The 24918-nt window shown below is 39.0% G+C and overlaps 1 protein-coding gene across 1 annotated transcript; it reads right to left on the bottom strand.

Annotated features, from left to right (window-relative positions):
• Nucleotides 1-20098: 20098 nt before the first annotated feature.
• On the bottom strand, nt 20099-21052 carry LOC102864023 (olfactory receptor 52K1-like). The gene has a single exon (XM_006885637.1). The coding sequence runs from the start codon at nt 21050-21052 to the stop codon at nt 20099-20101; it is 954 nt and encodes a 317-aa protein (XP_006885699.1).
• Between the last annotated feature and the right edge of the window lie 3866 nt (nt 21053-24918).

The raw sequence follows: 24918 nt of genomic DNA, 5'->3' as shown, positions 1-24918 counted from the left end.
ACTTTTTTTACTATAAAGGCAACCCCATTTTTCCTTGTCTTTTCATCTCCAGAGTAATCTATCATATGGTCATCAGACTCAAAATGCCCCATAGGAACTCTTATGTGGGGTCGTAGAATGATACATCCACTCTGGAAGGCTGTTTGGCACTTCCTCAAAAAGCTAAACATAGAAACTTTCTTATGATCCAGATTTTCCATTGCTAAGTATCTACCGCAAGGAAATTTGAACTGGGACACCAATGGAGATTTGTACACCGATGCTTATTACAGTATTAGTCACCATGGCAAGAACATGGAAATAGCTCAAATGTCCATCAAGAAAGAACTGGATTGAGAAATTATAGTACATTCACACAATGGAATACTATATAACACCCAGGAGCATCAATTTTTAAAAACATTACATAGTATGGGAAAGACTGGAGAGCATTGTGCCAAATGAACTAACTCATCAAGACAAACACTGCATAAAACTATTATTGTAAAAATAGAAGGATAACTAGTAAGATATGTATGAGAGTCCAAGATTGGAAGGAGAGGGAACCAGGGTGCTGAAGGTGAGCAGGAGGAAAATCGTGGAGTCCTAGAGTTTGGTGGTAAGAGGAAGGGAGTGAAGGAATTAGGAAAGATTCAGTGGGGACCAAGAAGACAAGGTAATAGTGGGCATACATCAATGGTGATTAATTTTATTAAACACAATGTGTAGGAATGATCATATGGAGCACAATGTATATGATGGAATGTGTGAAAAACAATGTATATGAATGAAACACAATGCATACATAATTTGTATCCAAACTAATATAAAACAAAAAAAATATTTTTAAATGTCTGCATTTTTGAAAGGAGCTCTGGTGGCCTAGTGGGTAAGGAGCTGTGCTGCCAACCCAAAGGCATACAGTTCAAATTCACCAAGTGCTACTATAAAGTGAAAACATGGGCAGTCAACTCCTGGGCAACATGCTACCACTGAAAACCTGCTGAAGGGTCCGCTATGGGGCGTTTCTGACTTGATGACACACAGCAACAACAATTGCCAAAAACTTGTCATTCACCTAAATTTTTATTAAGAAGTTTCCTATTTCTCCTACCCATTTAAGATTCCTATTACTCCTACCTGCCTAAGATTCTGGGTTTTTTCTGAATACGCAGTCATAGGCTTTCTCAAACATCAAGAACAGGTTGGGAAGAATTAACTCCAAAGATGCTATTCCTGCCAATTGCCACAAGGAGACAATGTTGACTCAGCAGTGATGAAGAGCTTAGTTGTACTTTCTGCAATACTTTTTATTTTCTATTGGTTTGCGTAAAAATATTGTATACATTGTTTTCACTCATGTACAGATTCATTCACATTGTGTTGAATGCAATAATTCATTCACACTGTATTTTATAACAATTACTGTCAATCTATGACTGTTATTACCATCTTGTCAAGTCCCCTTTCAACCTCTAAAATACTTTCTCTGTTTAGATCTATTGCCTTCATAGCCTTGGTATCCTCACACTGGATATCTGAGATTACAGCTCTCATCATTAATATCTGTGTTCTTGGAATACGCATCAAAGTACAACAGGGTACAGGATGAGATGACAATGTACTAAGAGGCTTCCAAACTTTCAATATAGTGAAAAAGAAAGTGTTGTTTTCTCAGTAACCCTCAGGTCTTTGTTTTGGTATTGGCCACCAACATAGACAGATCATTTCATTTCAGGGAATTTGTTGCTCTTTTTGCCACTGGGTCTTGATTTAAATTTGTTCTGGTCCTGAATAGCTGTGCATCAGATTTCCTACTCAAATGGTTCTCTGTTCTTTATGCAAATGAAACTAAACTGCAAACCTGTGGGTGAAGTGAGTGTCTGCAGGGAAGCTATTTCTTCCCTCTCCTCATGTTCATAATACACATTCTCTTAGAACAATCATAGTCAAAATCTATTTGCAAAGTTATTCTTTGCAAATTTCCTCAGTTAAAGCAAAATAATAGAATATCTGTGCCCATCAACTTAAAATGTGAGTAATGGATCCTACTTCATTTTTACTTCACATGTTTAAGACATGCTGTTAAGGAGAGGCCAGGTATTGGAGAAGAACATCATACTTGGAAATGTAGAGGATTCAAGAAAGAGAGGAAGACTCTTAAAAAAACGGACTGACACTGTGACTGCAATAATGGATTTAACCACAACAAGGATAGGGAAGATGGTACAAGGTCAGTCAGGACTGCAGTCTGTAGGGATAGTATGTAATGAAGTTGAAGAATCAACTAAACAGTATCTAACAACATTTTCTTTTTATCCTATCAAAATAGTGTTCTATGATTTCTGAGAAAATATATTTCCCTCTATAGGAACTTCCTGTAAGAGTTACATCTGCCTGTCCTCAGAGTCACTCCACTCTCCTAGGACCACTGTCTGTGTCTGGACTCACCTCCATCTTGCCATAGACAATTATGTCAGGTTTTTTCATCTACCTACACCATGCTTGACAATTATTTTTTGCATTTTTATATAGGATCTTCTTTACTGTTTTTTAAAATAAAATTTTTTTTTATACTGGTTTACTTATAAAGTTTGTAAACAGAGTTTTTGACTTGGGATCTTTCCAATTTCCTTTACCCACCCATCAAATTGTGCAACCCTATGATTTCCACCCCCTATCCCCCCCCCATCCTCACCATTCTGCTCACACCTTCCCCTTCTTAGATCCTCATACACATTTTTCTAGTTATCTATTTCTACAATAATGATTTTATATGATAGTTGTCCTTATGGGACTGAGTTAGTTCACTCAGCATAAAGCTCTCCAATCTCTCCCAAGTTAGGTAGTGATTTACAAAAGCATTGCTCCTGTGTGCTATGTAGTATTCCATTGTGTATATTTACCATAATTTCTCAATCCTTTGGATTGTGGTTGGACATTTGGCCTATTTCAATGTTCTTGCGATGGTGAATAACACTGCTATGAACTTTGGTGTACAAGTATCTATTTGTACCTCATTTTCTCAAGGTATATTCCAAGGGTGTACACCAGGGATGCATCCTGTCTCCATACCTTTTCAACATGTATGCAGAGCAGCTTATCCGAGAGGCTGGGCTCTATGAGGAGAATTGTGGCATCAGGATTGGTGGAAGATCTATTAACAATCTGCGTTATGCAGATGACACAACCTTGCTTGCTGAAACTGAGGAGGACCTCATGCACTTGCTGCGAAGGGTCAAGGACTGCAGCCTTCAGTATGGACTAAGGCTCAACGTCAAGAAGACAAAGATTCTCGCCACTGGACCAATTGGCAGCGTCAAGATGGATGATGAAGAGATTGAGAGTGTTCACAGCTTCACTTTGCTCGGCTCCACAGTTAACACTCTTGGTACCAGCAGTCAGGAAATCAAAAAGTGTATCGCGATGGGAAAGTCTGCCGTTAGGGACCTCTCAAACGTACTCAGGAGCAACAGTGTCTCTCTGGAGACTAAGGTGCGCCTGATACAGGTCATGGTATTTGCAATCGCTTGTTATGCATCAGAGAGTTGGACAATGACTAGGGAGGACAGAAGGAGAGTGGATGCTTTTGAGCTGTGGTGCTGGAGAAGGGTACTGAATGTACCCTGGACTGCCAGGAAAACAAACAGATTCATCTTGGAGAGGATTAAACCAAGCTGCTCCTTGGAGGCAAGGATTCTAGGGCTTCGTCTGACATACTTTGGACATGTTGCCAGGAGGGACGGGTCCTTGGAGAGGGACATCATGCTTGGGAGGGTGGAGGGACAGCGCAGGAGGGGAAGACCCTCTATGAGATGGATTGATTAGGTGACTGGGGTAATCGGGATGGGTGTGTCAGAGGTGGTGCGGTTGGCGCAGGATAGAGCAGGGTTTAGAGCTGTTGTGTATAGGGTCGCTATGAGTCGGAAATGACTCGATGGCACATAACAACAACAACAATATTCCAAGCAATGGAATAGCTGGGTCACATGAAATTTCTATGTTCAGCTTTCTGAGGAAACTGCCTTCCAGAGTGGTTATACCATTGTACAGTCTCACTAACAGTCTATAAGAGTTCCTCTTTTGCCACAACCTCTCTAACATATATTATTTGCTGTCCTGTTAAACTTGGCACTGCTACTGGAGTTAGATGGTACCTTATTGCGGATTTTATTTGCATCTCTCTTATTGCAAGCGATTTTGAGCATTTCTTCATGTGTCTGTTGGCCATCTGAATATCTTTCTTTGTGAAAAGTCTATGTCTTTTGCCCATTTTGTAATTGTGTGTCTGTCTTTTCCTTGTGGGGGCCCCCTGTAGGAGTCTGTAAACTTTTTATATGTGACCCTTTTATGAAATGATATTGCCAATTGTATTTTCCCAATCAGTAGGTTTTCTTTTCACTCTGTTGGAAAGGGTTTTTGGTGCACACAGGGATTTAATCTTTAGACGGTCCCATTCATCAATTTTATCTTGTTCAGATTGTGCATTTCTGGCTGTATTTGGCAGTCTCTTTATAGCATAGACTTGGCCATATAAGCTTCTTCCCAATTTGTCTCTGAAGAACTTTATATTTTGGGGCTTTTCTCCCAGGTCTCTAATCCACCTTAAGTTGATTTTTGTGTATGGTATGAGATGTGGATCCTGTTTCAGCTTTCTGCAGTTAGCAGTCCAGGTTTGCCAGCTCCATTTGTTGAAGAGGTTGTCATTTCCCTGTTTGATACATTTTATTTCCTTGTCAACTATCAGTTGACCAGAGATGGGATTTTGGGGGGGATTCTCAGTTCTATTCCATTGGTCTAAGTGCCTGTCATTGTACCAGTACCATGCTGTTTTAGTTATTACCGCTGTGTAGAAGGTTTTGAGGTCACTTCAGTTTTGTTTTTCAGAAGTGCTTTGCTTATTCAGGGTCTCTTTTGCACATACTCCATGACCACTAGTAACCCTAGTGAACTAGAATGATTCTACAGATGACAGAAGAATAATTGATGCCTTTGAGTTGTGCTTTTGGAGAAGAGTACTGAATGTCCAATGGACTGCCAAAAGAACAGATTCAGATCTGATGTTCATAGGGTTGCTATGAGTCATACTTGACTTGATGGTACCTAACAACGACAAAAATAAAATCATCATATGCATCAAAACTCTTCTTAGAGAGAGTCAAAAGAAAACCTACATATTAGCAAAAATATTTTACACTGACGTGTCTTTCAAGGAACTTATCTCTATAATTATGGAAAACTCCAACATCTCAACAACAGATAAAATCTAATTATCAAATGGGTTCATGACATGAATAGAAACTTCACCAAAGAAGACATTCAGATGGCCAACAAACACATGAAGAAATGCACAAGATCGTTAGTCATTAGAGAAATGTAAATAAAAACAAAAATGAGATATCATCTCATCCCAGCATAAATGCGTAGTGTTTAATAAGACCTTAAACAACAAATGCTGTTGAAGCTGTGGAGGAATTGAAACTCTCATACACTACTGCTCCAAACTTGATGTCACATTCTTCTTCACAGAGTCCATCTTCACAAATTATTTGCTCAGAATACAGATTGAATAGGTAGAGAGAAATATTTCCATTGGTTCTTTTTGGTATACTGGTCCTGTGTATTCCTTCCACTGTCTTTTGATGCTTCCTGGATCATTCAAGATTTTGTCCATAGCATCTCTCAGTTTTGCAACTTGAGGCTTAAATTATTTTTCTGTTATTTCAGCTTGAGAAATGCCAAGCAAGTTCTTCTCTTTTTAATTCTTCAATTCTAGCATTCTGTAACATTCCATTATAATACTTTATCTTCTCAAGATGCCCTTTGAAGTATTCTGTTCAGCTTTTTTGCTATTTTTTTCTAATTTTTTTTACTTCATCATCTCTTCCCCTTGTTTTGGTTTTTAAGCTCTAGAGCATTTTCAGGGTCTCTTCTGATATCCGTTTTGGTTTTTTCTTTTTCTTTGTAATATCTCCTTGGTCTTTCTCCTTTGAAAAGGTCTTTAAATCTATTCTTAAAATGAGTTTTAAATTCAGATGGGATGGACTCAAGATCATATTTTTGCTCTTGTAAGGTTATTTTCATTTTCTTCTATCTCAATTTGTACTTTCACAGGAGTAATTGATGATCTTTTCTTCAGTCAGCACTTGGCCTGGTTTTGACTGCTAATATCGAGCTTCTCCAACTATTCGTTTCACAGATGCAGTCAGATTCCTATGCAGTCCATCAGGTAAGGTTCATGTATAAAGTTGCCCTTTTTTTTTCTAAAAAAAAAATGTGTTCACGATTAAAATCCTTGAACATTGATCATTCCATTTCTGACCTCATTTCTGTCACCAAGTCCGTACTTCACGATTACTATTCTTTCTTCATTGTTTCCAAATTTCTCATTCCAAGCACCAGTTATCATTTATGCATCTTGATTGTATGTTTGGTCAATTTTGGGCTGAAAAACTTAATAAAAATCTTAACTTTCTTCCTCCTTGACTTCAGCTGTTGGCACATTTGAATAATAGTTATATTAACAGGTCTTCCTTATTATTATTATTATTATTCTTTTATATATTTATTTTCGAACAGAGCAAGGAAACACTGCATGGTTCAAAATTGGGAAGGGGTAGGCCAGGGATGCATCCTGTCTCCATACCTTTTAAACCTGTATGTAGAACAGACTATCTGGGAGTCTGGGCTCTATGAGGAGAAATGTGGTGTCAGGATTGGTGGAAGATCTATCAACAATCTGCGTTATGCAGATGATACAACCCTGCTTGCTGAAATTGAGGAGGACCTGAAGCGCTTGCTGCAGAGGGTCAAGGACTGCAGCCTTCAATATGGATTGAGGCTCAGTGTCAAGAAGACAAAGATTCTCACCACTGGACCAATTGACAGCATCAGGATTGATGGTGAAGAGTTGAGATTGTTCGCAGCTTTAGTTTGCTTGGCTACACAGTCAACACTCTTGGCAACAACAGCCAGGAAATTAAAAGATGTATTGCGATGGGAAAGCCTGCTGTTAGGGACCTTTCCAAAGTACTGAAGAGCAATGGTGTCTCTCTGGAGACTAAGATGCATGGTCTTTGCAATCACTTGTTATGCATCGGAGAGTTTGGACAATGACTAGGGAGGATAGAAAGAGAATGGATGCCTTTGAGCTGTGGTGCTGCAGAAGAGTATTGAGTGTACCATGGACTGCTAAGAAAACAAACAGGTTCATCCTTGAGAGGGTTAAATCCAGCAGCTCCTTGGAGGCAAGCATTCTGAGGCTTCATCTGAAATACTTTGAACATGTTGTAAGGAGGGATCCATCCTTGGAAAGGGACATGATGCTTGGGAGGGTGGAGGGCAGCACAGAAGAGGAAGACCTTCATCACAATCTCTGAAATATTTGAGCCCATTGCTGCAGTCACTGTATCAACCTGTTTGGTTGAGGGTCTTCCTTTCTTTCACCAACTCTTCACCTTTCCAAGCACAATGTCCCTCTCCTAGAAACATGCCTAAAGTATGTGTGACAAAGCTTTATCACCTATTTCTTCAAAGAGGACTTTCATAACGTGCTCAAGTGTATTGGAGATTGTGAGGAGGGTACAGGCTAGAGCAAGGTTCAGATCTGTTGTTCATAGTGTTCGTATGAGTAGTAGTTAACTTGATGGCACATCTACTGGTTTCCTAATTTCAGTATTAGATGCACTTTATTTCTGTGTCTGAATCAATTTCTCAATAGTTTAGTTTTTATCTGTTGTTAATTCTCAGGGCAAGGAACTCACTTTAAAATTTCATGTAGAGTTAATTTAGTATTCAGAAACTCCCTTAGTTTCTGATTATCTGGAAACATCCTAATTACACTATCATATTTGATAGACAATTTTACTGAGAACAAGATTATTGGTTAGCAATTATTTTTTTCCTTTCAGAGTTTTATGTATGTCCTCAGATTGCCCTCTTCGTACATGGCTTCTACTAAGAAATCTGAGCTTAATTTTATTAGTTCTCCATTGTAGGTGACTCTTCTTTTTCCCAAGTTGGTTTTTTATTATTTTTATTACCTTTTGTTGCATTCTCAAGGTGTTTTTAATGTCCTTCTTCTAATGCTTAGTTTTGGAAAATCTAGTTATGATGTATTTTGATGTTTTTATTTTGGGGACAATTCTGTTTGGAGTTCACTCAGCTGCTTGATTTTTTTTGTTTGTTTTTTTAAATAATGGTTGGAAATTTTTCAACAGTCTCCTCTGTACATTTCTTGGTAGCTTCTTATTCTGGGATTTTAATCAGACATAAGTTATTCTTCGTAATGTTGTTATACGTAACTCTTGGACTTTCTTCATTTATCTTCCTTCCTTTTTTAAATTTTTCTTCTAACATTATGAAATTTGTCTTCTAATTCACTGATTTTTTCCTTTTCTTCCATTTTTTCTCTTTGTCCTTCCCATATGGTTTCCATTTCTGCAAATTTAGCCTTGATATTCTGAATTTCACTTTGCTGTTTTTGCATTGCATCTAATTGCATCTAATTTTTCATGTATTTTATCTATCTGATCTTGCATAGGATTTCCCCCAATTCTTCTATGTTTTATGTGTTTTGCTTTATTTGTAGAATAGACGAGTAATATTATTTTTAATTCCTTAAAAAGGAAGTTGTAATATCCTTTTTTCCTCTGCAAGGTTTTCCTGATTTATATTTCTGGTCTCTCTCTTTTTTTTTTTATTCTATCTTATTCTAAGGGTTTTGGCTGGTTTGTGGTTGCCTATTGCCTTCTTGACAATACAGTTGTGTTGAGTTTGTGTATGGAGACAAGCTGTCCAGTCTCTAAGTGTCTGTGGTAAGTGAGGACACCCAAAGTGTGACAGTTTCTTTCTTCTGGCCTCAGAGGCGCCTCAAATTGTCTGCCTGACTAGGTACTGTACCTTTACCAGTATGGGCAGTGGACGTTGGCAGATGCCCTGTCAAATATGGTTAGCATTCAGTGATAATCACTGCCAACCTGAAATCCTCATGGACGATGAACACACTGAAGGGTGCACTACTCTCAGTAGTAGCCCCACAACTCCAGAGGGTGACTGCAGGTCAGGAAGTTACAATCCACAGATTCCTGGAAGATGGCTGGTATTTTAGAGTTCTGTAAGTTCCTGGTGCCAAATATAAAATGGCGCAGGGAATGGATCCCACTGGTTGGCAGAGGGGAAAGTCACTACTCAAACTTAAGAGGGAAATGGGGAACAACGAGACCTGTTGCAACCTTCCTGCCCACTAGACTCTGGTTTGGGCACTGCTAGTGACCTGAGTTCTCACAGTAAATAAAGAGCTATTCAAAATGACTGTGCTACATCATTTAAGGTGCTATGCATCATCTATCCCCTCATTCTATGTTTATCTTTAACTCTTCATTTATAATCATGCATGTCAAATTTTTTTATTTACTGAAGGTTTTTGTTGCAGGAGGGCTGAAATAGCTTCTGTCTACTCTGCCCTCTTGTCCTGAAGTCTCAAACTGGAAGATGGACAAGACCTTGATGATGACAATGAGGCAGAGGATGATGTCTCTTAGGGAGAAGTGACCAACTGGATAGTACCTGGGCTCATGAAGAAAAGTGTTCCAACTAGATGGTGACTAACAGGATGGCATTAGCTGGGACAGCCAGTGTTGCAAACTCTAGTAACTGGGCAATAGATATAGCAGAATTCAGAGACTGGAGAAGTGGGAGAGGTTTTGAATAATGCTGTGAGATAAATCTTAAACTGAAGATACTTCATCTGGCTTTCTGTATAGTTGTTACACATAGTTCTATATAGCTATATATAGTTGTTATATAGAGTTATGTATTAGCTGTCATTATGTCAAGAAGCTACAACTCACAGTGACTCTATGAACAGCAGACCTGAGTCTTGCCCTAACCCACACTGCCCTCACACTTACAGACATGTTTGAGCACAATAGACCGTTACAGTCATGGTGTCACTCAGCCTTGTTGAGGATCTTCCTCTCTTTTTCTGACCCTACAACTTTTCCAGCATGAAGTCTTTTGCCAAGGACAATCGTCACCTGACAATATGTCCAAAGAATGTGAGATCATCTTGTTAAGTATCACCATCCTCGCCTCTAAGGAGCACCATGGCTGCATTTCTACATTTCAAAACAGACTTGTTTGTCCTTTGGTCGTCCATGGGACATTAAAAACTCTTTGCCAACACCACCACAATTCAGAGACATCAATTCCTCTTCTATCATCTTTATTCACTGTCCAACTTTCAGATGTATCATAAGCAACTAAAAAGACCATGGTTTGGGTCAAGTGCTCTTTAACACTTTGGAAAGGATTTTGGCCATAAGCATATTTTCCCAATGCAACATGTATTTGATGTATTCACTACTGCTCCCATGGATATTGATTTTGGATCCAAATAAAATTAAATGATTGACAATTTCAATCATATCTCCATATATCATGATGTTGCCTGTTGGTTCAGCGGTGAGGATTTCTGTTTGCTAGATAGATATTGAGATACTGAGTTTCATCCATGTTGAAGGTTGCAACAAATGCTTCAAGTCTTCTTAACTTTCTACAAGTAAGGTTATGTTATCTGCATACTGAAGGTTGTTGACGAGTCTTCCTCCAACACTGATACCACATTCTTCTTCATGTATTCCAGAGTCTACAATTAATTTCTCAGCATACAGACTGAGTAGGTTTGAAGAAAGGATACAATGCTGAAGTACACATTCCTGATTTTAAATATACAGTGTTCCCTTGTTCTGTTTGAATAACTGCTTCTTGGTCTGTGTCTAGGTTTCTCATGAGCACATTTATGTGTGCTCATAAAAACCATAACTTTTTATGATCCACACCTTCAAAGGCCTTTGCATAATCAATAAAACATAAGTGAACATTCCTTTTATTCTCTGTTTTCACCCAAGAGTGTCCAGCATCAGCAATGCTATTTCTTGGACCCTGACCTCTTCTGAATTGATTTTGAATTTCTGGAAATATCCTGTCAATATACTGTTCCAGCTTCTTAAAAAATAATCTTCCCCAAGATTTTTCTGATTAAAATATTAAAAATATTGTTTGGCTGTTTCCACATGCTGTTGAATCCTCTTTTTGGAATGGTAACAAATATTAATCGTGTCCAGTCAGTTAGCCAAGCATCTGCCTTCCAAATTTCTTGGCATAGACTAGTGAGTACATCCCAGGACTGCATCTGTTTGTTGAAACACCTCAACTGATGTTCCATCAATTCTTGAGGCCTTATTTTTTGCCAGTGCTTTCAATGCAGCTTGAACTATTTTTCTCATTATTATTGGTTTTTTATCAGATGTTCCTTCCTGAACTGTTCTATTGTTGGCCAATTCTCTTTATATTCTAGTTCTTGTTTTTATACTTTCTATATCATTGAAAAATTTGCCCACAGAAATCTTCAATTTTGCAATTCGAGGCTTGAATTTGTTAAGTTCTTTCAGTTTAAGAAGTACCAGGCAGGTTTTTCACTTTTAGTTTCTAACTCCGGCGCATTTTATTCTAATACTTTGCTTTGTCTCCTCAAGCTGCCCTTTTAAATATTCTATTCAACTCTTTCATCTAAGTAGTACTTCCCCTTGTTGTGGCTTTTTTCATTCCAATGCAAGTTTATGCATAGTCTATTCTGATATCCATTTTGGCTCTTTTTCTCTTTCCTGTATTTTGATCTTTTTACTTTCTTTATGGATGATATACTTGATGTCACCCACAAGTTATCAGAACTTTGGTCATTTGTGCTCAGTGCACCAAATTTATTCTTGAGATAGTTTAAATTTAGGTGCAATAGACTCAAGGATATATATTTGTTCTTGTGGACTTGTTTTCATTTTCTTCCATTTTAATTTGAACATGCACATGAGTAATTGATGGTCTGTTCAACACTCAGCCCCTGGCCTTGTTTAGACTGATGATACAAAGCTTCTCAGAGAATATTCTGACAGATGTAGTCAATTTGATTCCTTTGTAGTTCATCAAGTGAGGTCCATATTTGAGGTATATATTTGCCACTTATGTTTTTGAAGGTTTTTGCAATGAATAAATCATTGGCTGTGTAAAATACTATCATTTGCTGTCCAAACTCATTTCTATAAACAAAACCATAATTTTCAACTACCATTCCCTTTCCTTTGTTTCAAATTTTTGTATTCCTGTCATCAGTTATTATGAATAAACCTTTATTATGTATGTGATCAATTTTAGACTGTGAAAATTGGTAGAACTTTTCAATTTCTTCATCTTTGGCTTTAATATTTGGTGTGTATATTTGAATAATAGTTGTATTAGTGAGTTTTTCCTTTCTGTGTATAGATAGTAGCCTATCACTCATATCATTGTACTTCAAGATAGATCTAGAAAAACACAGTTTTTCTACTGTAGATCATATATTCATTGGTTCAAAATGGCCGATATAATGTCTAGGGTGTTGATTTTCATGTGTTCTATTTCATTTTTGACAACTTAAAATTTTCTTTGATTTATACTTCTTGCAGTGCATGTTCCAATTATTAATCGATGTTTGCAGCTGTTTCTCCTCATTTTTTGAGTGCCTCCCAACTCAAGGGACTCACCTACCCTCACTATATCTAATGATGTTCCACTGTTAGTCATAGGGTATTAGATGGTCTATCATTTCAGAAGTGAATGACCCAGTCCTGCTTCTTAATCTTCATCTCAGTCTGGAAGCTCCACGGATACCTACTCACTTTGGTGAGCCTGCAGATATTGAAATACCAGTGGCATAGCTTCCAGCATCATAGCAACACAAAAGTCATCCCTGCACAACAAATTGACAGACAAGTGCTATGCCCATAAGAGCAAACTATAACAACTATGAGGTATCATCTCACCCCAGTAAGAATAGCAAAATTTAACAGAACTGCAAGCAACAAATGCTGGCGAGGTTGGGGAGAAACTGGAACCCTTATTCACTGTTGGTGGGAGTGTAAAATGGTACAACCACCGTGGAAGGCGGTATGGCGCTTTCTCAAAAAGCTACAAACAGAGATACCATTTGACCCAGCAATTCCACTAATGGGAATATACCCCAAAGAGACCATCACTGACATCCAAGCAGATATATGCACACCCATGTTTATTGTGGCTTTGTTCACAATAGCAAGGAGTTGGAAACAACCTAAGTGCCCATCAACAAACAAATGGATAGAAAAGTTGTGGTATATTCACACAATGGAATACTACACTGCATTGAAAAACAAGGAACTCATGCAATATTGTTCAAAATGGGTGACTCTGGAAGACATTATGCTGAGTGAAGTATCTCAGTCACAAAAGGACAAATACTGCATGGTGCCACAGTTGTAAAACAGGACTGAGTTGGAGTTGGGGAGAGACTGAGAAAGATGGGTTCAATAATGTATACTGCACTGAAACAGATGAGGGAGAAAACTGTTTAAAAGGGATATGTGATTAGGTATTTTTGTCATGACAGGAGTCTAGAGTGAAGGCTACATGGTGGAGTGGACCTGGGGGAGGGTCTGTAAAACAATGAAAGAATTTGTCTTTTACTTTTCCAAGGCAGTAGTGTACTAGGGGGGAGGGCTGGGAGGGGAGAAAAGTGCAACAATGAATGAATGGAAATCCAAGGTCTCTGTAGACTTTCATTAAAATTAATAATGATAAAAAATTTTAAAAACAGAGGAAAAAAGAAAAATAAAATGCTCTGTCTCACAATTAAAAAAAAAGAGCAAACTATAAAGCATGTAAGCACACAAATCTAAAACAGGCCTGCAAGTTGTGGGTGGGAAACAGAAAACAGACTGAATGGCCCGGAACAGTGTCATTTGCCAGCTCAGCAGAAAGATGGGATTGGAATGACGCTGTTGAGTCAGAGTTTCTGTTTGTCTGAATGGTGAGCCCATGATGTGAACTAAGTAATGTAGCACCTTTTCTGGTCCAGGGTATTTCGATGGTGTGTTGCTCAGCCTAGGACTGAGTTTCTCCTTTTCACCAAAGTATACTATAAATATCTAAAAAAATAGTCAAGCAATAAGGAAAAATCTTACTGGCACATCAAATGGTTAAAGCGTAGACCATAATGGGGCAGATACACTCACTAGTTTATAGGTGTTGTCAGTAAAATAATACTGTCATAATTCATAGCATAGCCCTAAAAATTACTCTTTATTCACTTTCAAGCATACATCTAAAAGTAATTTGAGATTAGAAAATATGATCTACTTTCAAATCCTATTATAAACCGAGGTTTGTTTGCTATTGTTATGTGCTGCCAAGTCACTAGGGACCCATAGCGACTCAACAGCTCTGAACCCTGCTCTATCCTGAGCCAACCTTATCATCTTTGATACACCTAACCCCATTTCCCCAGTCACTGAGTCAGTCCATCCCATTGAGGGTTTTCCTCTCTTGTGCTATCCCTCCACCCTCCCAAGCATGATATCCCTATCCAAGGACTGGTCCCTCTTTGCAATATGCTCGAAGCCTGGTTTCACCCTCTCCAGGCTGAACCTGTTTGTTCTCCTAGCAGTCCATGGTATATTTCATTCTCTTCTCCAGCACCACAGCTCAAAGGCATCATTCTCCCTTCCATCATCCCTAGTCACTATCCAGCTTTTTGATGCATAGCAAGTAATTGCAAAGACTATGGCCTGGATCAAGCTCACCTTAGTCTCCAGACTGACGTCATAGCATGCTTTAAAGTGTCCTGTCAGTTTTAAGTATGACTCAAAAACAGAATCTGGAAAAAAGAAAGTGCCACAATAGTCCTCCCTTCTCAACACCCTCAGTGCCCAGTTCAATCTCCATGATGGTCTGCTGCCCTAACTTATGAGTAGCAGTGATGAAGAGGATTACTGATTCAGAAGATCTGCATAGCAGGCTCTGAATGCCAAAATGGATATCAAATACAGGTCTGTATACATGTTTTTCAAATAAGAAGCATGAGTACTGCCTCTGGCAAGACTTGAGAAGAGATTCACCTGCTGTATCTCCATGTATCATGTGTGATAGTGAAGATGCAGCCAAGGACCATGTTAAATGCTCCTAAGAATGCCCCACAATTGCTTAGTGGGATCTGTAGTTACCTACAATCTCAAAGGAAACTTTGTAAAAAAAAAAAAAGGAAACTTTGTAAAAAAAAAAAAAAGGAAACTTTGTGTTAACGTGTGATATGAATAGTAGATAGTAAGAAGAATAGAACAGAAAGGGTTAGTTTTGAGGAACTAAACCTGGAGAAACCAGTTACTCAAGAGTCAAGGAAAGCAAGCTTACAACTTCTAAGAGGTATCAAACCAGAGATATCTGAGGATTCAAAATAGTATGTGAAGGGATTGTGTATCTTTTTCCCTCAGAGCCACTGGTGGATTCAAACCACTTTTGGGATGGCAGTACAACTTCTCACCCTCCAGGTAATCAGAGCTCCCTGATTTTTTTTTTTTTTTTTTTTTACAGTGCCACACTAGTCAAGAGGGCCCTCTGGTAACCGACCTGTAAGGAGTTGCACTTCCGTCTACAGGCAGTTCAAATCCAGCAGCAGCTCTACAGGAGAAAAACTGGCAATCTTCTCCTGTACGGTTTACTGCCTCTGAAAATCCAGTGGAGGATCAGCTACGAATCCATTCCAACTCAGTGGTACATAACAACACAAGCCAAAGCAAGAAATAACCCTTGTCACAAGAGCCGTGGGAAAGGCAAAAACCAGTTGTCAGTTACTAAAAAAATCATTGCTTGAGGCTCAGAAACGACTCCTTGCTGACCCTCCATCAAGTTTCTAGATGCTATAAATTTCACAGGAGCGGACTATCCAGCTTTCTCCTACAGAGCAGCTAGTGGGTTCAAACCACCTGCCTTTGGGTTGGCAGCCTAACTCCCAACCCATTAGGTCCTCACCACACCTCTCAAGGAAATTGTCGGTAATCTTCCCTTAAACCATGACTCAAACCTGACCTTATGTTTCAGGTCTGAAATCTCGTGCAACCCCTTCATAGCTGGTTCTGTCATCTCCATCCTGGAAGACTAATCCTTTCTTGATATTTACTTCAAGCAACTCTAATGAGTGTGAATAAGATCAGCCATTAATTCTAATTGACAGTTCCCAGAGGATTCAAAGGCACACCAGAAAAGCATCAAATTTAGCCTCCAGATTGACTGGAGGCAGACAGCGCTGTGTCCCAGGGGCAGATAATTAGGCAGCAAAGCAAGAGTAAAGATGGTCCCAGCTCTTGAATGGATGACTCACCCCTGTCCAGCATTGCTCATCATCCTTATGCTATGTTGTTGTTTGTACCATCAAGTCAGAACCAAGCCGTAGGTGACCCTTGCTGGGTTTTTCAAGGCTGTCGATTGCATGGGAGGAGACTGCCCACGTTTCTCCTGCAGAGCAGCTCGTGGATTCTAACTGCCTTCAGGATGATTGCAGCACAGCTTCTTACCACTAAGCCACCACAACTCTCTCTTATGCTATATATCCTACCAATTGTAGTGGCAAATCTCATGAATCACACTGCTCTGTGGGAACAGAACAAAATAATTTTTGCTTATTTGCTTTTTGCTTATAAGAAAAATAACTTTTTTATTGTAAAATAACTTAGGGCCACAATTAATTCCTTGGCAGATATTGTAGTTTAATGTGCTCATTCTATCACTTTTTGAGTGTTGGCTGTGAAAAATTCGTAGTAAATAATTTTTGTTAGATCAAAAAGAATGTCTTCTTGCAAGGTTGTTTTGCTTTCTAAAATTAGTCCACATGCAGTTTCAGGCCTGTTTAGAGATCTGACCCCTTTATTGATCCTGCAGCAACACTGAAGAACTGTGCCAGCTCAGAAACACCACATCCATCAGCAGAGGAGGGGCCTCTATGGAAAAATCCATCACAGTTGAACTTCTTTCTCTGCATTATCCTGCTCCTCTAACTTTTATGACCATTGTTGTTATCAGATATACTCCTCAATAAAATTTCTATATACAATACATCTCAAAATATGTTTATGAATAACCCAACCCAACATAAAAAGCCCTTCTACCTCAGGTGAGCTGAGCATTCTGCTACTATTCCAGTGGAATATGGCAAGCCCAAAGACATCCACTTCAGATCCAAGACAGGCACATCTGAGCAAGTTCTCAATGAAATCAGCTCAGGTCTCCTCACTTGCGTCTCCTCACCAGCAGGAAGACTCTTCCCTTGGCCATAACTCTGACTAACGCTCCACTCTAATGAACACATTCTCCTTGGAAACGATGCTAACAGACTCACAGCAGTAGAGATGGTTCAAGCTCAAATAGATAAACCATTGGGTTCTGAGGCTATAAATGGAAACTGGAGAACCTGTGTACTTTTTCAGGTGGAGGCTCTGGTGGATTCAAATCCGCTGAGAATTGAGGCCTTTTTATAGAGAGCAAATCATTATGGACTATGCCACAAGAGTCCCCTAAATATTTATTTAATGTCTGTCAATGGCAGGTCTTCTATTAGATGTTAAAAAAAAACAAAACTAGTAACTCCTATGATGAAAAAGGCCTTGCTCTCCTATAAAACCATTATTGTAGAATGAGTATAAGGATCCAAGAGGGGTGGGAGAGGTTGTAAGCAGAAGGAAGAGGATGTTCAGGGGGAGGGGAACTTAATTATGGGGTTGTACAATTTGATGAGGGGGATTAGGGAAATTGAAAGAATTTGTTCTTGAAAACAATGTATCTGAATTTTGTAAATAAACTAACAGAAAATTTTTTAAAAACTTGTTCTCATGAATTATGGAATAATATGTTATGTTTATTATCACACAAATAACAAGTATTATAATTTAAAACCACAGTGTTAAAAGTATGTAAAAGCAGAACTAACTCAGTAACAACAGCTGCTGAGTCAGTTTCATCTCATAGCAACATGTGTCATCGGTATTCTCGTGCAGGTATTTTTAGAAGTTAATCACTAGATATTTCTTCCGAGGTAACTTTGAGTGGACTTGAACTGTCAACTTCTTAGTTATCAACAAAGTATGCTATTTTATACCACTCAGGGATTCCTTGTCATTCTTGTCATCCCTCTACTCCAATGAAATCATGGCCTTCTCTGGCCCCTCACTGTTCCAAGACAGTAGAACTGTAGTTCTCTCTTTTTTTTTTCTACAAGGCCTTTATTTGAGATCAATCTCTACCATAGAATTATTACATTTTTTAAAATTTGTGTTGGTTTGCATGTAATCATTCATGTACATCCTGTTTTGTACATGTACTTTATACAATCATTCATATACAATATATTTTATATCATTAATTACCATAAGCAGTATTAAAATTATCATAAATTTCCTATTACAAAGTTAGTCAGCCATCACACTGAGAGTTATTATAACTCCACAGCCTAATAAATACTCAAACTATAGGAAAAAATAGTAGAGAAAAGGAGAAAATATGATAAAAATGAAAAGATGGTTTTTCTTTTTGTTTGGTTTATAGGTATATTGGGGCAAATCTACCTTCTCACAGTAATAATGTTCTCTAGCGCCTCTACACAGTGTCCAAAGTATGACCATGTGAAATTACTAATCCTGGAAAGTTCAGTTAAAGTGGTATTAGTAATGATTACAAGATAAACACAATAGATTAGTTGTGATTATAATGGCAATAGTAATTTTGTGGTATCATTCTATTTCTTCAGTAAAAATGTATTGAGAACGTTTGATTGATTTACACACATGTGTTTAATCATTCAAAATAGGTACTATGGGAAGGAATGAGGAAGGGATATGCTAATAATGACACAACCCATTAAACAGTGACATTTCTGTGCCCAACAAGTATTTGCTTAGAATCCAATTATGTGACAAGTACAAACCTAAAAATACAATAGAATTCTTGATCTAGTGAAGTGAGGACAAAGATTATTCAATCAATTAAAATATATAGAAGTATATCATCTCCCTGGAAAATTGGCTCAGGCTAGGGCAAGGTTCAGAGCTGTTGTGCACAAGGTCCCTATGAGTCACAGATGACTCAACAGCACATAACAGTGACAAGTAAAATTAATTATGAATAATGAATAATAAATACTGGATAGACTGCTCTGAGGTCAAAAAGAAGTGACTTGAAAAAGCTTTTCCAGAAAAGCAAAATTTGAAGTTCAAGATGAATGAAAATGATGATGATTAAAAAAGGAGCTGACATCCCGTAAGAAATAATCTAGACCAAAATCTTGGAACTGAGGGACCATAAAACACTTGGGAAAATCCGAGTAGGTCACAAATGTATTTTTAGAATACACAAGACACAAATAGCATGTTTATTAAGAAGATACACAAACATTTAAGAATATACAACAAGCATATTAAATTTCTTCAAACAGAAGGAACCGGAAAGGGGATGGGGAGCAGTCAAGAATGAAGAGAAATGATAAACCGAACAAGCAGAATGGTTATGTTAGCAGTAAATGTAGAACTGTTGTTAACTCCCTACATCAGAGACTAAACATGAAAAAACCAGAATTATTCTAATTCTCTGGGATTAACAAATGTATCACTTAAGAATTATAAAGGATCTTCCAACTCAAAAATAGGATGAAAACACCACATTGAGTGAAGAATCCAAGTTTCTGCTTCACTTCTGAACTGAAATAGAGAATACATATTTTAAATAATTTCTCTTATAAGCTTCTAATTCTAAATTATCCCCCTGGTTTGCCACCCCTGTTTCTCTAAGATCAAAGATAATTTGGTAGGTGGTGACTATTCATTCCTTCAGACGGGTTGCGTGTTAATGCCTGATGAGTGAAGGTTCCTTGTGTCAATTCATGTGGCCAAAATATACAATCGTCCATTCCTCTTCTCTGAAAAACTAAGACATTTTAATCCAAGTCACAGTCTTGATTGTTTCTCAATTGCCTGATGTACTTATCAATGCAAATAAACAACATATTTTCAGAAAGAAAAGTTAGCAAAATATTTGCTTGATGATTGGTCAAGTGACGTAGTCAGCCCTTCTCGATTTTTCATGCCAATATCTAAACAGCCAAGCTCTCAGACAAGATTTGCTAAGGTCCACACCTTCAGGATCATTTCATGGCCCAAGCCGTGTGGCTCTTGGGCCAAAAAGAAGGCATTTTGGTCTCTTGAAGTACGATCATGGGAGTTGGTTGCCCTCAAGTGGAGTCAATTCGATTGAAGCTTAGAATAGTGAAAAGCCGCTCCCGTATCTGCTTGGTCTTGACTCCATAGACAATAGGGTCCAGGGCAGGTGGAAAGAGCAAGTAAAGATTGGCCAGGATGACTTTGGCAGCAGAGGCTGCAGGTGGCCCAAACCGCTGCATGACCACAGAGAGAAAGCCAGGTCCATAAAAGAAGAGAATGACACACACATGGGCTGTGCACGTGCTTCCTGCTTTGGCACGTGCTTCTGGTGAAGGAAAACGCATCACCGTTCTCACAATCTGCCCATAGGAGTAAGCAATAAAAGCCACGTCCCCCACGCCAAGAAATATTGCCACAGCAAAGGCGTAGAGGTTGTCCACGGTGGTGGCACCGCAGGCCAGCTTCACCACAGCCATATGCTCGCAGTAGGTGTAGGCAATAGTGTGTGAACCACAATAAGAGAGCCGATGGGCCAGACTTGGAAAGGAGATGGTCAACCCCACACCCCGCAGCATCACCAGGCCGCCGATCTTGGTGACAACCACTGGGGTGAGGATGATTGCATAGCGCAAAGGATTACAAATGGCCACAAAGCGATCCAGAGCCATGGCCACCAACACCCCTGATTCCATGGCAGAGAATGCGTGGATGAAGAACATCTGTGAAAGGCAAGAGTGGGAACTGATGGCTGTAGCCCCAAACCAGAAAATGGCCAGCATCTTAGGCAGAGTAGAGAGGGAAAGAACCAGGTCGACAAAGGAGAGCATGGCGAGAAAGAAAAACATGGGTTGGTGTAGACTCCGCTCTGTCCGAATGAGAAGAAGGAGGATCCCATTCCCCAGCACTGCCAGCAAGAACATGAAGCAAAAAGGGAGTGAGATCCAAATGTGAGCCGCAGCCAGCCCTGGGATGCCAGCCAAGAAGAAAGTGTGTGGAAAGAGATGAGAATTATTGGGAAAAATCATGGTTGACATTTTATTTAGAAGAACAAAGGACCACTGAAAAGAAAATCAGAGTCTAATCAACAATGTAAGAGTTGGGAGTTCATCAGCCTAACCATCACTCTCCCCACAGTTCTAAGGAAACAGCTGAAAATAATATTCGGTGTAGTAATTCTGTAAGATCTTCCAAAGCAGAAAAGACAACTTGGCCTAGTGGAAAATGTATTGAACAAGTATAGAAATGAGTTCTCAGGATTAGATTTCCTATCACATGTGTGATTCTGAGCAAGTCACAGAATTCATGAGGATGGCTCAGAATAAGACAACACTCAGATCTGTTGTTCATAGCAAACTTAATGGTACTTAACAATAACAGCAAGATTTAAATAAAAATCCTTTCTACCTGGCTCACATATGTAGGCTATGGGTTGGGGCTTTATTAAGTGAACCTGGTGGTTCAGTGTCTAAGAGTTCTGCTGCTAAAAGGTCAACCATTTAAACACCTCCGCAGCTCTGTGTGATAGTGGCTTCCCAAAAGATTTACAATCTTGGAGGCCCTGTATGGTAATTCTATTCTATTCCCTATTCATAATAATTGACCAGAGAGCAACAAGTTTTTGTTTATTTCTTTGTATTTTAATCAGAGGTTGATTTAATCAACATTGACCTTAATTGGTCCCTTAATCTTATTCTATGAGCTTTCACCTGGGAATTCTAACATCTGGGAAATTCCTTAATTTGAGGATATCCCACTCCTCCAAACTTCCTCTGGTTGCCAAGATTACAGAATAAATGATCCTTGGTGGCACTAGCATTGATCAGGCTTTTCCTTGGACAGTTTCTTCTTTGTTTCACAAATACAGGTCTTGTTTCTCCACCCATTTTCTCAATAGCTGTCTGACTTCTTCTGTATTATATTCTTCATTGGAGGAGCCACTGTAGTAGATGACAAGACATAGAGCTGTGGTGACCTGCAGGAGAAACAGAAGGTCATGGCAAAGAAATAATAGCACAAAATACAAAAAATTACATACAAATCCCTGTCAGGATAGGGAGACTCACTCACTCACTCATTGCCACTGAACCAAAACCAGCTCCTATGTGACCCTCCAGTGGGTTTTCAGAGTCTGCAAATTGCGTGGGAGAAGATTATCCATATTTCTCCCTTGGAACTGTTGACAGATACAAACCACCAGCGAGCCTCCACCTTTGAGTTGGCAGCACAAAGGACTAAGCCACCAGTGGATGTGAATTCAAGATCCTTCATTCAGGTAAGATTAAAAGGAAGTGTACAAAATTGTTAACATGCTCAATATTTTTATTGTGTCAAATAGTACCATAGATTGAAAAACAGAGGTAACATCCTCTCCGGGAGGATGAGCTATCCTTTGAGAGACATAACTTTCTAATAAATCTATCATTATGATTTACCCTTTAAAAAACCTTCCAAAAAAAATAAACTGAGATAAATTGCCATGAGTTGCAACTTTATTTAAGGACAAATGCAGACCAGAGGTTAGATCCACCAATGTTCGGTCTTGGTCTTACCAGTGGCTGCTACGGCACTACAGAGGAACATTCAAGGTCCTGTCACTAAGGGTTGAGCAGTACAGGGGTCAAAAAACAAGGTTGGTACAAAATCACTTAGGGATCATGTGTATCCCCAAGATCTTTCAATTCCTCCAACACTGTAACCTTCTCGAGTGAGATACAAATGCAAGGACACGCACACACACACACACACACACACATCGTTGAGCCTAGTATATGAGAAAGCTTGGAGTATTGGAGAAGTAGTTGGCATTCTAGACAGAATAATGCATTAAGGTTGATCTTGGAACCTCAATAACTTCAGCAAGAATTAAAGGAGCAAAAAGAGCACAGTACAATTTTGAAACGGTCAAAGAAGTTTTGCTTTTTTCCACTCCAAAAACCAACATGATCAAGGAAGTTTGTTTTTTTCCTCCATGTTTTTTTCATACCTTCAATTATAGCTGTGAAGGAGACTGCATGATGGCAGTAGAAACTATAAGGCTTATGAGGATTGAATATGTGGGTAGATTTTGTAGCTCTGGTGTCATGGAATAAATTCTGAATTAGGAGTCAAATATATGATTTGAGCAGCTATTTTCACCATATGTTGATTGAGTAACATTCTCCAAAGCATTTAATCACATCAAGGCTTCGTCTCTTCACGTGTAAAATGAGTATGCTAAAAGAAAATGTTTTAAATACAGAACCATCAAGTGCTGCATAGTGTTAGTAAGTCACTGAACAATCAGAAATAAACGCTGCACTAGGATCTTTGGGTAGGGAGCTCTGGTGGCCTAGTGGCAAGGTTTGAGGCCACCAGCTGCTCCGCAGAATGATGGGTAATCTCCTCCTGTGCAATTAACTGCCTCTGAAAACTGGCTGGAGTGTCAGCTATGGGTCAGTTCTGGCTCTAGAATACAAAACAATAATAGGATCCTTGGTTAAGAAAATAAATTTCAGAGATTGAAAGACAATGCACTTCATTTGGCAAAAGATAGGCATATATATTCATCTTCCTGGTGAATGATGTATAGTAGTAACTTGAAGCAACCAAGTAAAAAAATACTATTTCCTCCTCCCACATTGTTCCCTTCTTCCCTTGGTAGAAGGGAGGAAAATGTGCAATAATGCATGGATGAAAATACACCTTTTCTGTAAACTTTCATTAAAATCACAATTAAAATGAAAAAACTGATTAAGAAAAAAAAGAACACAACGCTTCCCTCAGCAGCCCCTGGGTGTGGTCTGGGGAGGAAACAAAGGTCGGATAATGTGGTTTTAACTACCTGAGCACCTTCCCCCCAAAGAAGCCCATCTTTAAACCACCTCACCACTCTTTGTGAGTCATAACACTATTTTCAGAACAGGTTAAGAAACATTTGCATCTGGTTTACCCAAATAGACCCTCAGGACCCAATATTCCCTCCATTTTAACTCAAGGAAAAGACTAACACAATAAATTCAACTCGTCTACTTCTAAAAGGAAAGTGAATAAAGGTCCAAAACCCAGAAGAATCTAGGATTTAAGATTACTGTTTCAAGTGCCTCTATAAATTCTTCCCTACAGATCCCCCAATTGGTTTTATAGAGGAGTATGATTCTGGATTATCTCCTGTGGACTCAGACTAGAAGAACGTTTGCAAGTTTGGGGCAAGAAATTCTCAGACACTCAATCCAATACATATCTGTGTCCATACCACACCAAAGGTCCAGATAGACCATCCACAGTATTACTTTTACTATCCATTTTCCTCATGTGTATTGAAACCATGCAATTCCTGTCCAGATAAGCCATAGGCTTGTCCAGATCTAGGAAGGTGAGGGAAAAAATAATTTGCAAACAAAGGCTGTATGTACACATCATCTTTGGGTCTATGCTTAGCAAATACTCACCAAAGATTGAACTGCAGGGAAGTGAGCTACCAGCCAGGTCTCAAGAATGTGATATTTAATGGGGGCCTTTTCAAGCATTACCTGTAGGGACCCTGGGTGAAGCTCCCACTACCTAGATACCAATTAGCATTTCTCTCCTCTCTTCAAAGGACCTAACAAGTTCTTTCCTCTTATTAGGGCCCCAGAGAACATCCCCTGTAGGGAATATTTTGAACAGCATATTCCAGGTTGCCTTGTCAAAAAGCAGGTTAACACTCTGCAGCCAGGAGCAAGGAGAAACTTCCTGTCATGAGGAATGGCTTGATAACCCAAACTATCTGATCCAGGTAGAGTGAAGGAGAAAGCAACACAGATCATTAACCTAAACGACTTCATGTGAGGTGTGCAGAACCATGAGACGAAGGGTGGAACTTATATTAGAAGGGAGAACAATGCCAAAGAAATGGCAAAGGCCTCCTCTGTGT

Source organism: Elephantulus edwardii, unplaced genomic scaffold, assembly GCF_000299155.1.
Source record: "Elephantulus edwardii isolate Elephantulus edwardi_28Jun2011 unplaced genomic scaffold, EleEdw1.0 scaffold00044, whole genome shotgun sequence".
In the NCBI taxonomy this organism is placed as follows: domain Eukaryota; kingdom Metazoa; phylum Chordata; class Mammalia; order Macroscelidea; family Macroscelididae; genus Elephantulus; species Elephantulus edwardii.
Note: the sequence above shows the minus strand (reverse complement) of the source record. Positions and strands in the feature narration are given on the sequence as shown.